This window comes from Emiliania huxleyi (genome assembly GCF_000372725.1).
Source record: "Emiliania huxleyi CCMP1516 unplaced genomic scaffold EMIHUscaffold_589, whole genome shotgun sequence".
NCBI classification, from domain to species: Eukaryota; Haptophyta; order Isochrysidales; family Noelaerhabdaceae; genus Emiliania; species Emiliania huxleyi.
In genome coordinates this window covers 1-13780 of record NW_005197580.1, presented here as the reverse complement: position 1 = coordinate 13780, position 13780 = coordinate 1, and the positions used below count along the sequence as shown (strand labels likewise).

The 13780-nt window shown below is 64.9% G+C and overlaps 3 protein-coding genes across 3 annotated transcripts; 1 reads left to right on the top strand and 2 right to left on the bottom strand.

Moving 5' to 3' along the window:
• Positions 1-3638: 3638 nt before the first annotated feature.
• On the bottom strand, positions 3639-5791 carry EMIHUDRAFT_120181 (hypothetical protein; the record flags this gene model as incomplete). The annotated part of the gene is made up of 6 exons (XM_005764598.1): positions 3639-3761; positions 4131-4207; positions 4391-4469; positions 4608-4713; positions 4852-5373; positions 5526-5791. 6 exons carry the CDS (start codon positions 5789-5791, stop codon positions 3639-3641), a joined length of 1173 nt encoding a protein of 390 aa, XP_005764655.1.
• A 2747-nt stretch (positions 5792-8538) lies between these two features.
• On the top strand, positions 8539-9798 carry EMIHUDRAFT_43235 (hypothetical protein; the record flags this gene model as incomplete). The annotated part of the gene is made up of 2 exons (XM_005764597.1): positions 8539-9315; positions 9445-9798. Coding segments are annotated over 2 exons (1131 nt in total), but the record flags the coding sequence as incomplete, so codon positions are not given.
• A 588-nt stretch (positions 9799-10386) lies between these two features.
• Positions 10387-13169, bottom strand: EMIHUDRAFT_247573 (hypothetical protein; the record flags this gene model as incomplete). The annotated part of the gene is made up of 6 exons (XM_005764596.1): positions 10387-10860; positions 10948-11392; positions 11501-11673; positions 11833-12075; positions 12234-12507; positions 12565-13169. 6 exons carry the CDS (start codon positions 13167-13169, stop codon positions 10387-10389), a joined length of 2214 nt encoding a protein of 737 aa, XP_005764653.1.
• Positions 13170-13780: the final 611 nt, after the last annotated feature.

The following is a 13780-nucleotide window of genomic DNA, read 5'->3' as shown; positions in this document are numbered from 1 at the left end:
CGAGAGGGCTTTGGCTATTTTTTGTTTGAATCCCGGAGGCCGTTCAAACATGTAACGTGCGTTCCACCTAAGGACAAGCATGCCACGAGCGCAGGACGCGAGAGCAGGCCGCGGCAAGGGTGCAGGCCGCGGCAAGGGTGGCAAGAGCGGCGGCGGGGGCCGCGGCACGGGCGATGGCCGTGGCACCGGCGGCGGGCTCGAAATCGACCACATTAAGCATCCGATCTGAGTTGGCAGGATCGGCAACTGGGGTCCGTTCTGACTAGTACATGTAACACGCGTTCCTCCACGTCACTTATTACGCCGGTCCCAAGGGCCCCAGTGTCCGGGCTACCCTACAGTCTGGGGGCGGGCCGTGGTGCCCCACGTCACGAGATACCGGCATGCCCTCAAAAAGTGGAGTTAATTCGAGGGGTGCTGTTCAAATATGGTCTCCTCCCCGACTTTGGAGGAGCTTGCGACGGAAAGCGCGATATTCTCCGCTCGCTCCGCGGCTCGCGTTGCGCAGCTGGATCTGGCTGGCTACACACACCTCGCGGCTTGCACATGAGCAGCGACAGCAGCGACCACAGCAATCGGGGAGAGGGGGGACGACACTGCTTTGGCAGCGTGCACATCGATCCTGACCGTGGTGTTTGTTATGACCCCCCCCCAATGACACACCAGTGAGGGAGGGCGAGACGATCGAGGGGTCCCGTACCATGCGGAATCGACCCTATCAAGTGCTCAAGTGCTCAAGCAGAAGAAGAAGCGGTGGCGGAAAACAAAGAAATCCCGAGGACCGGGGCGAGGGTGCGCGATATTGTTAGGCGATATTAGGCGATATTAGGCGATACTCGGCGATCATTCACGATATACAGAAGATTTCCTCTAGGTGAGCACTTGGAGTGCAGTCATTAACCGCACGCCCAGGACCGGGGAGCTAAGTCGCGTCTGTTTTCTTTCTTTCTTCTCTCGCAAGAGCGATGAGTCAGAGAATGAAGCGGCAGGAGAGAGAACGACGAGAGTGGGAAGACCGCGAGGTGGTATGAAGGTTGCTGCGAGAATTTACGGCAAAACTCTCTCGCACGACACTCGACAAGGGACTGCGAAGAGAGATAGGAAGAGGCAGACGCCCAAGGGTGGGCGACGGCTAGCACCACACTCCTCTCCTTAAAATCCCTGTGTGGTGGCGGCGTGCCGTCCTCCCATCCCTCCCTTCCGCGCTATGTTTTCTTTCTTTTCTTTTCCTCTCACGAGTCACGACAGAAAGAATTTAAACGGCAACTCGCTCTCACCGCAGACAGGCTCGACTAAATAAATAAATAGGGCAGACATCCCCCGGAGAGATGGGCGACGCACGAACCCCGAGGCACAGCGCGCACCCCGCCCCGCTCTCGCAGGACGTGCACCACATCTCACAGCACACAAGACATTATCTAGGCGGTTGTAGGACGGGGTCAACTAAACGGACATATGCCTGAATAAGCGCGAGTCAAATTCTTTGCCTAAAGAAATAAATAAATAGAGCAGGCATCTCAGTGGCGTGTGAGAGCGGGGTCAAAAACTCCGCTTAGCCCCGTCTATTTCTTTTTTTTGTAGACGCCGTCCCCCACAAGTCGGAGAAGGGGCTCCGTGCACTGACGGTCGGCCGTCAGAAAACACGCCTCCGTGGCTCGGGTTACACCAATCCTCGCTACCCAACGCGGCCAAAGGATATCCACCTCGAGAACCTCGAGAGAGAGACGCCGTCCCACAAGTGAAATGGAGCTTCGCTCCGAGCTGGCCGCTGTGGAGTGCCACCTCGCCCGCGCCACCATGCCGGTCTTGGACGCGACGCGATTCATGTGTGCGCGCGACCTGCGCTGTGTGGACGCGGCGCTCGGAAAAGGGCTGCTACAGATGACGATGGCGATCGCGCAGCTCCCTCATCCGTCGTGGCGCCTCAGGTCGCACCGCGGCCGTGACGACAAGTGGGCGCGCTGGCTCGGGTGCGACGATATCGACGCGTGGGAGTGTATGTATGGGACGCCCGACACCGCGCACACCGCGGCGTGCCCGGCCTCGCTTGCTGCGCGTGGCGGACACCTTGCGAGCCGCAACAAGACGCTCGTGGCGCTCGTCGTTCTTCGTAACATCCTCTTGCGCGGCGACCGGCGCTCTCCCCTCCTCGAGCCTGGACCAGCGCCCTGGCCACCGGGCGCGCTGCCGGCGAAACTCTTCGCGGGGATGGAGCCGGCGGCGTCGACGGCCGGCGCGGTCAACGTCTCGGTGGCGGTGCGCGGCGGCGACGCGTGTGATGTGGTCGAAATGGGGCGGCTCAGTCCGAACCTCTTCCAGGGCGTGTGGGACCCGCGACTGCGCACGCGGTGGAGCCAGCAGAAGCGCCACTGCGCGCATCCCGTCGTCTACCTTGAGGCGCTCCGGCTGCTCCTCCGCCGCCTGGCGCGCCTGCACAGGCCCGTTGGTTCGATCGAGCTCGCGACGGACTCCGCCGAGGCGGCGCGCATGTTCGCGCGCGAGGCGGCCGCCCTCGGCGCGCCCGTGCACCAGCGGCCGTGGAACCGATCGAAGCTTGCGGTGGCCGCTCATGAGCTGCACGGCCGGGGTGGTGGCCACTTGACTCTCGCCGATCGCAAGAGGCGGTGGATCGAGTTCCGCGACGACCTCGACGCGTCAGTGGTCGTCTCGGCGCTCGACGACTTGCGCGTGCTCGCGCGTGGTTCCGTGTTCGTCGGCTCGATGTGCTCGTCATTCCACACGATGGCGTGGAACGGTGCCGTCGCGCTGCAGGGGGAAGTCGTCCCGTACGAGTCGGTCGACAGCTGCGCGCCGCACCTAGACGTGTGGCCGTCGCTCGCGGGCACGACCAACGACCAGCGCGAGCCGCGCGGGCTGCCGACCTTCACCGCCGAAACGCTGCGCGGCGGGCCCTTGTGGAACGTGGGAAGCGGGCGCTCGAGCCGTTTCCCCTACTACGCCGGCCCGCCGCCGCAGCGTCGGTCGCGATCGCCAGCAACAAGCTGATCCCTGATACTAGCTGAGGGGGGCAGAACGCCGCTTGCAGCTGCTCGGCTTTCTGTTGCGTCGTTTTTTTCTGAGCTAGCTCCGTGCTGGTCACGGCTTTATTGAACAAACCGCCAAACACGCACGCAAGGGCTAGGGTTCCGTTTCAGTGGCACACAGCCCGCGTTACTTAAACCATTACACAATCTTGAACTTGATTTTGGATTTGGTCCGATTTGCGCCATTTTGGTACCTCTCTCGGCTAGTGCCATTTCACTGTGGCACAGCTCGCGTTACAAAACCTTGATTTTGACCATTTGCGCACTATTGTCCCTCTCGGTGCCTTCCAGAGGCAGCTGCGACCCCGCCGAGTGGACGGCGGTACTCGGCAGGTGGCGCGGAGTACCGCCGTCCACTCGGCGGGGACCGGGGTCGCAGCTGCCTCTGCGCGTCCTGGAGATGTACCAAATTGTCGCCGCCGGAGCGACGACTCGACGCCGCTGAGATCGGAGATCAAGCTCTGACAAGTCGCACGTCGCTCGTTTCCGACGTGACTTGCCCGTGCAGAGCACATCAGTACACGGACTTGACGCGCTCGGTACGACGCCTGCGACCCGTCTCGGGTCAGGTGGCACGACGCTCATTCATCGCGCCTACAGTACCAGCGCTGCCGGACAGGTTGCCACGACGAGGTCGAGCACGCTTCTATACGCTCGCCCAGCCTTCCTTACCATCCCATTAGGCAGCCTGGGAACGGTGGCGGTCAGAGGCAAAGCCTACGAGGGGTGGTGGAACCACATGTCACGGCTACTGCCGGCTCGACCCCACGATAGCCTCCGAAGGCTGACTTTGCGGCACCATCATCGGACGATGTCGAAGAGTTGGGTCGCTATCGCGGTAGCCAGATGACCTCTCATACTAGCATCATCGGCCATGGCCGCAGGGAGCGCGGGGGAGGGCGCTGGGAGCAACACGGAGCTCCGTTGGACGTTTTCAAGATTAGCGTGTCAGAGTGAATTGGAACTAGCCAAGGGCCACAACGCACAAGGCGGACTGGGACTCTCCGGACACACAGTACACATCGCTCTCGGGCCTCTCTGATCTCTCTCCAAAGAGTAAGAGAGAGTACTTGGTCTTGAGCACACTTCTGGTATCTGGAGTGTGCACTCCCACTCGGACTCGCCGACTCGGATCTCGCGGTACGTGTAGGTGGCCTCTCTTCCTCCACACCGGGCGCCGGGGAGCTATGAAGCGCGCACCCATGGGGAAGTAGAAAAGATTGACTAAGACCACGACACACTAAGTAGATATAGTCAATGAGGAACTACCGCCCGATCTCCTGAGGAGTGAGCATCTACTGAGGATAGGACTCGACCACGTTCTCCAGATGCATTCCGCCGCGCACGTACGTACTCCACTGCCGCGAGCAGCGGCGGCGGAGTGTCCGCATGGCCACGCTCGCAGCCTCCACCGCACATAGCCACCTTGGGGAAGAAGGTGGGGGGGCGGTGCCCTCGGGCTGGCGTGGGCCGCTGGCCACGCTGCTCCAAGCAGAGCCGCAGCGTGAGCGGCGAATTGAGGCACGCCGCGCAGCAGGCGAAGAAGCAAGCCGGCTCACACACCTCCCCGTCCGCACCACGCAGCCGCTCCAAGAGCGCGCCGGGCTCGCGCTCGGCCTCGGTGGCGAGCCGGTCGGCAGAAGCGAGGTCGAGGATCTCGACGGCCCACCTGTGGTGTGGCGGAGGCGGACTCTCCGTTACTACCGACCGACCATATCGAAACACGGCGGGGGTCGAGAGCTGGCTACCCGGGGTGAATGCTACACGGTGCGGGGCGTGCCTATGGGGCTCCCGGAAGAACAGATACCCCGCGTGCGGCGACTGCAGCAGCTGAAGAGAGCGCAGTCCGAGCGCGCGGCCACGCGCGATCAGAAACGGGTCGAGGAACTCGAAGAGCCACAGGCAGGCCGCAACCTCCTGCCGCGCGCACTCGCCCACACACGCTCCCCTGCCGAGGGCGTGCGCGTACTGGAAGGCGGGAGATCGGGCAGTCCGCCCTGTCTCCCGGTCGAGCGGGAAAGGGCCGGCGGCCGCCCTCGAGAGCAGCTCCGACAGGGCGCGGTTCGACGTGTTGAGCGCGCTCCTGTAGCGCTCGCGCGCCATCGCGCTGCGCCGCAGGCACCGGTTCCACACCCAGCTCGCAAGCTCGGCCACGGCTCGCCGCTGGCGGCCGGTAGCATCCACTCCTCCCCGCTGTACACTGTAGTCGGCCCCGTGAACCTTCAGTCTGCTGTGAGAGCCCCGATGCGAAGAGAGCGCGGCGAGCTTGAGGGCCGCGTCCACCTTGTTGAGGGCTACGAGCGTCGTGCCTGGGTCGTACCACAGGTCGCTGCGGGGCATCGCGTGGGGCGGACTCAGAGGGCAGTGCGGAGCCACGTACGGCCAGATCGTTCCTCGATTGGAGGCGTCTGGAAAGTGTCCGTGCGAGGGCCGCCAAACAAGCGTGTGTGGGCGCGCCTGCAGCCCCGCGCATAGTAGAACCAAACCCCGCGCTCCCGGTTGTGGGCGTTTTGCTTGACGGAGGAGTGCCCGAAGATTGCGCTCTGGTGCGTCACCGGGATCATGGGCGCGCCGTGAAAGGGCGCCCCGGGCACGCCCGACAGCTCGAGCTCCGCGAACCAGCGATCGGGATCCTGCTTCTCGAACGCGACTGAGGAAAGCGACATCCACGGCGACCATGTCGACCCGCGCCCGGCGCCGCCCGCAGAACAGACCGTGAGGTTCACCACTGGCTTTACGCCGCCCATACCAGTTTGAGCAGAACGCCAGCGAAGAGACTGCGAGGCGCCGCAGCCCACTTTTTTTTTGAGAGCGCCTTCGTTAATAATACAAACCCAATGGTCCCTTGTCGCAGTCACACACACGCACACGCCGTTCCGCACCGCGCGCCCGCCCGCCCGCCGCCCCCCCAGGCTTTTTTTAGAAAACAAGCCCCTCTCTCGTCACACCGACGTGCAGAGTCCAGAGAAGAAGATGGTGCCTGCTCGAGAATGTCAGCGTCTAAAATATAAGAGAGAGAGAGAGTTTGAATACCAAAATTGCCCGCTGTCGCACTGCGGCTGCGGATCTCATCAACCCCGACCGACCGAGCTGCGGCTCCATGCCCGTCGGTGCCGCGAAGGCCGTACGAGAGTTTCCTCTCGCACCCTGCCTGGTTTCCTGCGTCTCCGCATGGTACGGGACCCATCGATCGTCTCGCCCTCCCTCACTGGTGTGTGTGTGTGTGTTCCTTGGTTGGTTGGGTCAGAACAAACACGGCACAGGATCGAGGTGCATGCAGATGGCCATCGCGCAGATGTGGCCTGTTCGACGCAGCCGATGAGCTTGTGTGTGTGAGTGAGTACTCTTGATACGAAACCACGACGACACACACCAGTCGACTCGCATCGGTTGCCTCCATGAACGGCGGAGCTATTCTCGCATCCACACGAGCGGCCCGTGAGACCGACGCCCGCGTCGTCAAAAAAAGTCGCCATCACCGACACATCGGCGACGAACGCGAAGAAGCCAGTATGTCGCCCCCGGTGGTTACGTTTGACACCCAGAGCTGCGTGCTCCCGATGCCGATCGAGAAAGTGTTTGCCATGACGAAAGATCTTTCGGTAACTACATAGACCCCACGCGCACGTCGTGCAAACTGCCCGCCTAATAGACGGTCCCCACGTCGCGCGCGCGCGCTCGGCCAGATACTCTCGGTGACGAAGAAGGTGGCCAGTATGCCCTGGTTCAAAAGTGGCGAGGAGGGCCAGATCGGGGCCATCGTGGTCGTCTCTTTTGACAATGGAGACAGCGCGTACGGTGTGCGCTTTGGCCTCGCGAGACCTGTCGCGCTGAGGATTGGCTTTCACGACAGTTGGGACTGACTAGGCGAGTCCGTTTGGGAGCTGCGCATCACCGAGATCTCTGAGCGAGCGCACACGGTTGCTTACGAGGTGGTCAAAACGGACGAGCCAGTGCCGGCCTCCATTGAGGGTTTGATCAAGTTGCGACCGGTCTCCATGTCTGGACACACCTTCCTCGAGTACACCACATCATTCGGCGCTGCTTGCAGCGCTCTGGGTGGTGGTGGCGCCGGCGCTTCCAAGACCGTGGCGCTCTCTTGGGAAGAGGTTCGTCCACTGCGTGCGCGGATGAGTACGACGAAGGCGACGACGCTTTCGACGCGCTCTTCGACGGGGGCTCGGGGTACGCACGGGTGGGATTCCTCTTCGGGGGGCGGCGCCTTCTTCTAGGCGCCCTTGACCCAACATAGGGGCGTTGTGGGCCGTGAGTGAGTATTCTTGATACGAAACCACGACGACAATTTTAACAGGTCGACTCGCATCGGTAGCCTCAATGAACGTCGGAGCTATTCTCGCGCCCACACAACACCTGGCTCCAACGTGGACACGCCCATAGCTGGGGACACTACTAGGTCACGCATGGCATCAGAAGTTTTATCTTTGGGCCCCGAAAGGCATCTCTAGCAGCGTCGTTACGCATGCGCCCTCCCCTCCTGGGCGCATGCGCCTCACATCTCGCCAGAGCATAAGCTCTTGGTGTGCGACGAGACGAGTTTTTCGCCATCGCAGCGAGCAGCAAGCCACCCGCTACAGCAGCCGGACGGAGGCATCGCCGCGGCAACACACACACCGTCGTTGTGGGCCTAGCTTTTTGGGGAAATATGAGAAACGCCGGGCAGCGTGGTGCATGACTTCAACCTCCCATACGTATTTTCGTTCGCTCCTCCCTCGGGCTGTTCCATCTTCCCATCTCCTTCCAACTCTACTCGTCGCCCTGAATGGTTGGGCAAGTTGTGGGGGACACGATCCGCTCCTGACAGTGGCATGCACCGCGCCGCGGCGCGTGCCACTGTCTTTGTTTGAAGTAAAAAGTCGAATCAGAGCGCCGTCGGCGTTGTCCCCCGATTTTGTCCCACGGACCGCCCGTCCGGGACCGCTCCGGGACGCACGCCGGCGAAGCACCATCAAGCTGTTGTACGGCCCCGGCATCGCCTTCCCAGGCTTAGCTAGACTGAGAGATATTGTGCATATGGTCTGTCTTTACAATATACTCACTGACACTGAACCTCCCAGAGCTCGTCCCGGTCCGTCACGGCCATCCTCGTCCTCCGGAGGGCCCCCGGCCGCGGCGCGGTGCGGCGGCGTCACAAATCCGACCACAGAGCACCGGGACGCGGTCGGGCGATCTGAGGTCCAACTAGGCGTATGCATTGCCCATCCAGGGCTATCACCTGGACCCATCAACAGGCGCCTGCGGCGCCGTGGCACGAGGTGGTGTTCACACTTGCCCAACCATTCATGCAGCACAGTAGGCGAGGCCGGGGCGTGGTGAGGAGGAAGCCATGCTTCGACGAGCCGCTGCGCAGCGGCCGCTCCTGCTCATCGCGCGGCGCGCTGTGTTTTCCTCGGATGCAGGATCATCGGATGCAGGATCTGCGGCGATCCTTCGCGGCTCCAGTACAGCCGCCGTCCACGCTGATGCACTCGAAGACCACGGCGGAGGAAGGATGGCGACGGCACACGACGTGTCGCCGCCGCTGTCTCTGAGCACGACCTTCACCTGCCCTGAGCCCGGATCCGACGGGCACGTCTACAGTCGCATCTCAAACCCAACCAGGGAACGATGCGAGACTTTGCTCGGCGCCATCGAGGGCACGCCAAGTTCGCCGGCGAGAGCGGTGCTGTATGCCTCCGGCTTGGCGGCCACGTTCGGAGCGCTCTCACGGCTGCTGCCGAGCCGCGTCGCCATCTCGGGAGGCTACCACGGCACGCACCAAGTCCTTGAGCAGCTCCAGCGTATCTCGGGCGGAGCAAACTGCAACCCGATCCCGCTGCCGACACCGGAGGACGCGGCGGCCGTCCTGCGCGAGGGCGACGTGGTGTGGCTCGAAACGCCGCGCAACCCGGACTGCCACGTGGCCGACGTGGCTGCTTACGCCGACGCTGCGCGGGAATTGGGTGGCGTGCGGGTGGTCGTCGACTCCACGTTCGCGCCGCCACCCCTCCAGCGCGCGCTGACGCTTGGCGCAGACATTGTCATGCACTCGACGACCAAGTACCTTGCGGGGCATTCTGACGCGATCGGTGGCGCGCTGTGCGTCCGCGACGCCGCGCTGGCCTCGGAGCTGCGCGCAGACCGCTCGGCGGTCGGGTCGACGCCGGGTGCACTGGAGGTCTGGCTCCTGATGCGATCGCTCCGCACCCTCCACCTGCGCGTTGAGCGCCAGTCGGCGACAGCGGCGGAGCTTGCCCACTGGCTGGATCGCGCCGTGCGGAGGGAGGCGGGCCACCCGCTGGCAGGCCCGCCCACCCACGCGCACTGGGCCTCGCACTGTTACTGCTGCGGGGGGCTCCTGTCGTTCGACGTGGAGTCGCGAGGGTCGACCTAGTGTGAAGAGATGCCTGACCTGACCCGACCTGACCTTGCCGTAGGGCTCGTGCACTCGGTGGCGCACCCTTCGCTGCCCTCGGACCCGTCGCATGGGGTCGCACGGCGGCAGATGAGCGGCGGTTACGGCGGCTGCTTCGCGCTGGAGCTCGCGTCGGAGCAAGCTGCGCGCAGCCTCCCCGCAGCCCTCCGGCTGTTCCGCGACGCGACGTCCCTCGGCGGCGTGGAGAGCTTGATCGAGTGGCGGCGGAAGTACGACGACGCCATCTCGCCGCGGCTGCTGCGCGTGAGCGTCGGCCTCGAGGAGGCGGCGCACCTGCAGGAGGACTTGCAGCGCGCCATCCTTCAGGTGAGTGCGGCTGCGGGGTGAGAGAATCCTCATGATGTAAAAGCTCGCAAGGTACAAGACTAAGTCGAGCGCGTCAGAGAGGTGTTTCGACACCGAGTGTTTTGAACGCCGTAAGATCAAGAACGGTCTCGCACATGGCATACCGTCGTAAATACACGGTATTTACTGTTGGGTTTTATGGAGTCTCGCGCGAGGGTGATTGTATGTGTGCGCCACGCGATCGACGGACCGGTTGTGGGGCCCCCGCAAACTGCGTATCGGATGATGTAAAGGGTACGGTACCCCGTATGTACGGGGCTTTACACATATATTAACCGGAACCACCGCAAAAGCCAAAACGCACGCCTCTCACAAGCGTGAGGAGCGACAACCGACATGCGACAAGCGCGTCGGCGCGAGGCGAAGCTGGTACGGAGGAGCTCGACCTCTCGCTCCTCGGCACCTCGCTCTCCCTCGGTGTCCGGTGTGGTTTCGACGGACGACGCGTTTCGTGTGCTGTGTGAAGTCAGTACTCCGGGTAGAGCCGTACACACTGACTGACAGCACTACAGGCGCGCAGAGCCAAATACGCCTCCTCCTCCCCGTCGACCTTACGTCAGTACATCAATCAGCCGTTCGCGGTGTCGTGCCGGCCAGGGCGCAGAGCGCTTGGAAGAGTGTCTCGGCGACGCGTGTGTCACCCTCGCACGCGACAATGAGCGACCGCAGCCCCCGCTCGGGGTCTGCGAACGCGTTCATGAACGCCTTGCCGTCGCCCTGCCCGAGCCGCGACGCACCGGAGAAGTGCCGTGGCACGCGCGGCACCTCCGCCCGGCCAAAGGCGGCAGGCTCGAACGTGATTTCCAGCTCGACCTGGCGCGCCGCGGCCGCTGCCCGCGCCAGCACCGCCCTGGCTTCATCGAGCCGCGCCCGTGCTACCGCGACGCTTGCGGCGCGCCCGGCCGCCTCCGCCTCCACCTCCTCTTCTGTGCGGCGGGCAATGCGCCGCCGTTCCTCTTCCTGCGCCGCCTCCCCGCCCACCACCCAGGCGCGGAGCAGCGCCGCGTCGTCGTCGAGTTTGCGCGGCACCTCCTCCGCCTGCACGGTGAAGGTGGGGGTTGAGCGTCCCACCACGCCACCGCAAAGGGTCAGCGGGCCTCGCATTCAGAGGCTGTAGTGGACTACGTAGTCGGCCGGGCAAGCGAACGGTCTGAGGCATCTAGGCGCCTCCGCCGCGCGCGTCGCCTCCGACTCCGCCGCGTCGAGCGCGTCCGCCACACGCGTCAGTGCCAACGAGCCGCGCCGCAACTCTGCCAAGAGCCCCGACCTGCCCGGTGGTGCGTCGCTGGCACCAGCTCGGTGGTCGATGCCAGCCGTCAAGCTCTCTCCGGCGTCGCTACGCGCGCCTTCCGGTGGCGCCCCCTCCTCCTGCGCAAGCGCGAGCCGACAGCCGACCAAGCGCGTACCCCGTCGGATGAGAGGTGACGCATCGGCGATCGGCGTGCGCGGAGTCACGCGGGAGAGAGTGGGCGGTGCGGTGGGCGGTGCGTCGGCGAGGCCGGGAGGCTCAAAGCTGAGCCCGAGCTTGGTGCGCGGCGGCCACTCGGCGCCGCGCAGCACGACGCGCAGCCTGTGAGAAGACGTCACGGACGCGTCAGGGTCGAGTCGAGGGCGCGTCGCAAAAGAGCCGCCTCGGCGGCGAGGGGCGCGCCTTTTCTTCTGCTCCGCGGCGGCGAACCCCGCAGCGGCCGCCTCCGCAACCTCGGCGTTGATCCGCTCGACCGCAGCGGTCGACGTCGCGAGCCACCACCGCACAACCTCCGCCGAGGTCCAATCTCGCGGGCTGGGCGGCAGCGGGCGGTCGACGTCGACGCTGCCCGCCACCTCGCCGCGCATGAGTGAGGCCCGGCCCTGCAGGCGGCGAGTGAGCACGCGCGCGCCGCACGGCCCGACGCCTTGCCAATCGGCGCAGGCGCCGCCCACGACTGAGCGGTGGGCAGAACCGTCCCCGCCACCGCCCCCACCACCGCCCGCGCCGCCGCCGCCCGCGCCGCCTGCCACCGTCCTCACAGGCAGCCCCACGTGGCTGAGCGTGTCGAGCGCGTGCTCCGCGTCGGCAGAGGAGGGCGAGACGGTGGCGATGAGCACCATCCGCCCCTCTCCTTCCAGCGGCCCGCGCAGAAGCCGCGTGAGCGCCGTGTCGCGTGCTGGCAGGCGCACTCCGCTTGCGCGCGCCGCGAGGCACGCCTTCAGCGCCGAGAGGGAGGCGTTGACTTCCTGCGCCTCCTTGCGCCGCGCGCGCTCGTGGCTCACCTGCGCGGGGCGCGTCGGGCGGAGTCAAAGCCCGGGGAAGCTAGGTGGCAGCAGCGCTGGCCAGACGGCGTTGGAGGGCGGCTGGAGGCCTTGGCAAGAGTGGCTCTCACGCACGCGGGTCTGGCGGCGTGGCGGCGGAAGCTTCTCGGAAGTGTCACCTGGTCACGCGCCCACTCCGAACCGGCGAGGTCGACGAGGGTGAGGCAGAGGCGTCCGCCAGCCCCTCGGCCAGTGCCCTCGCTGTCGACAGGCTCCAACTGGTAGACAGCGTGCGTGCGGGAGGAGGCATCGTGCACGCCGGTGCGGTGCGTCGAGCGGCGGCGCGCCGCGTCGACGATCGCGTCGATGGCTTCCGCGGCGCTTCCAACGAGCAGGCACGGCACGCCGCTGCTGCTCGGCTCCGCGCCGCCCTCTCCAGCAGCGTCCGCCGCCCTGGCAGGGAGGAGCACGGCGCGCGTGCAACGCCCGGCGTCGTCTCGGAGCACACACCGAGCAGAGGCGTGAAGCAAGTCCGTCACCGCATTGCCGGCAACCTCGAGGGCGCTCACTCGCCACCGGCCGCCACCACTCGGCAGCGCCTCCCGCAGAATGTCGATGATCCCGGCGAGCGTGAACGTCTTGCCGGAGCCGGTCTGCCCAAAGCACAGCACCGTCGTTGAGCCGTGCTGCAGCGGGCCGCCGAGCACCGCATTGTACACCTCGGCTGTGCTCGCAGCTTCCCCAAAGACGGCGTCCGCGTAAAATCCGTGGTGCTCGCAGTACATCGTCCGGTGATCGGCAGCGAGCATGGCGCGCGTGACCCACAGCGCGGCCGCATCGCCTTCGCCCCACACGTCGGTGCCGCCCTGACACGAGAGGACGTCAAAGTCTTGAGCGGCCTCGTGCTCGAACAGCGGGCGCTTGCGAACGACGACGCGAGGCCGCGCACGCATGGACGCCTCGCGGATCGGGATGGGAGCGGGGCACCCGTCACCGCTGAGCTCTTGCCGAAACGCGGACACGCCCGCGCCGAAGACGTCACGGTTGTTCTGTCGACGCGCTGCGGTGCCGTGGCAGTCGCCGCTGGTCTCGATGGCCGAGGTTGCGTTCCCCATTGGAGCCAAAGCAGCGTTTCTGCGATCGTGTTCGAGCTGTCCCACTCGCGAGCCCCAACGGGGGCGGCAGTTTTGCGCGTTGGACGCGCTCTCTCTCGAGGTCTCGAGGTGGATTATCACCCTATGACAATTGTGCGAATTGGCGTGACGCCGGCCGACCGTCAGTATTGTCACATAAACGCACAACCCCGGGCCCCGAAATCGCACAGTGACAGTCAGACATGCAACACGGGGTCCCAGGGAAGGTTTTCGTTCAGGCGTTGGGAAGCGGAAGGGGAGCTTTTACACGTGTTTATGATGTGTACATGCTCACTCTCCCCCTCACTCACCAGGCCTCCCTCTCTCTCCCGCCGCCGCTCTCCCTCCCCACCAAGCACCAACACGCTACACGGTGTCTCGAGGGGTCGCCGCTTGCCGAACCACCTCCTGAGAAGGGGGGGTGGACGTAGTACGCCAGCGGCACGAGGGCTTCAGCCACACAGCTGCCATGGGAACGCGACCCACACAAAGCACCGAAGTGTAGCGGCATACCGCCCCCCGGCGGCGGCGCAGTGTCCCCCGCGCTATATGTGTCGCCATTACTTTGTGTCGGGGCACGCAGTCAGGGGACA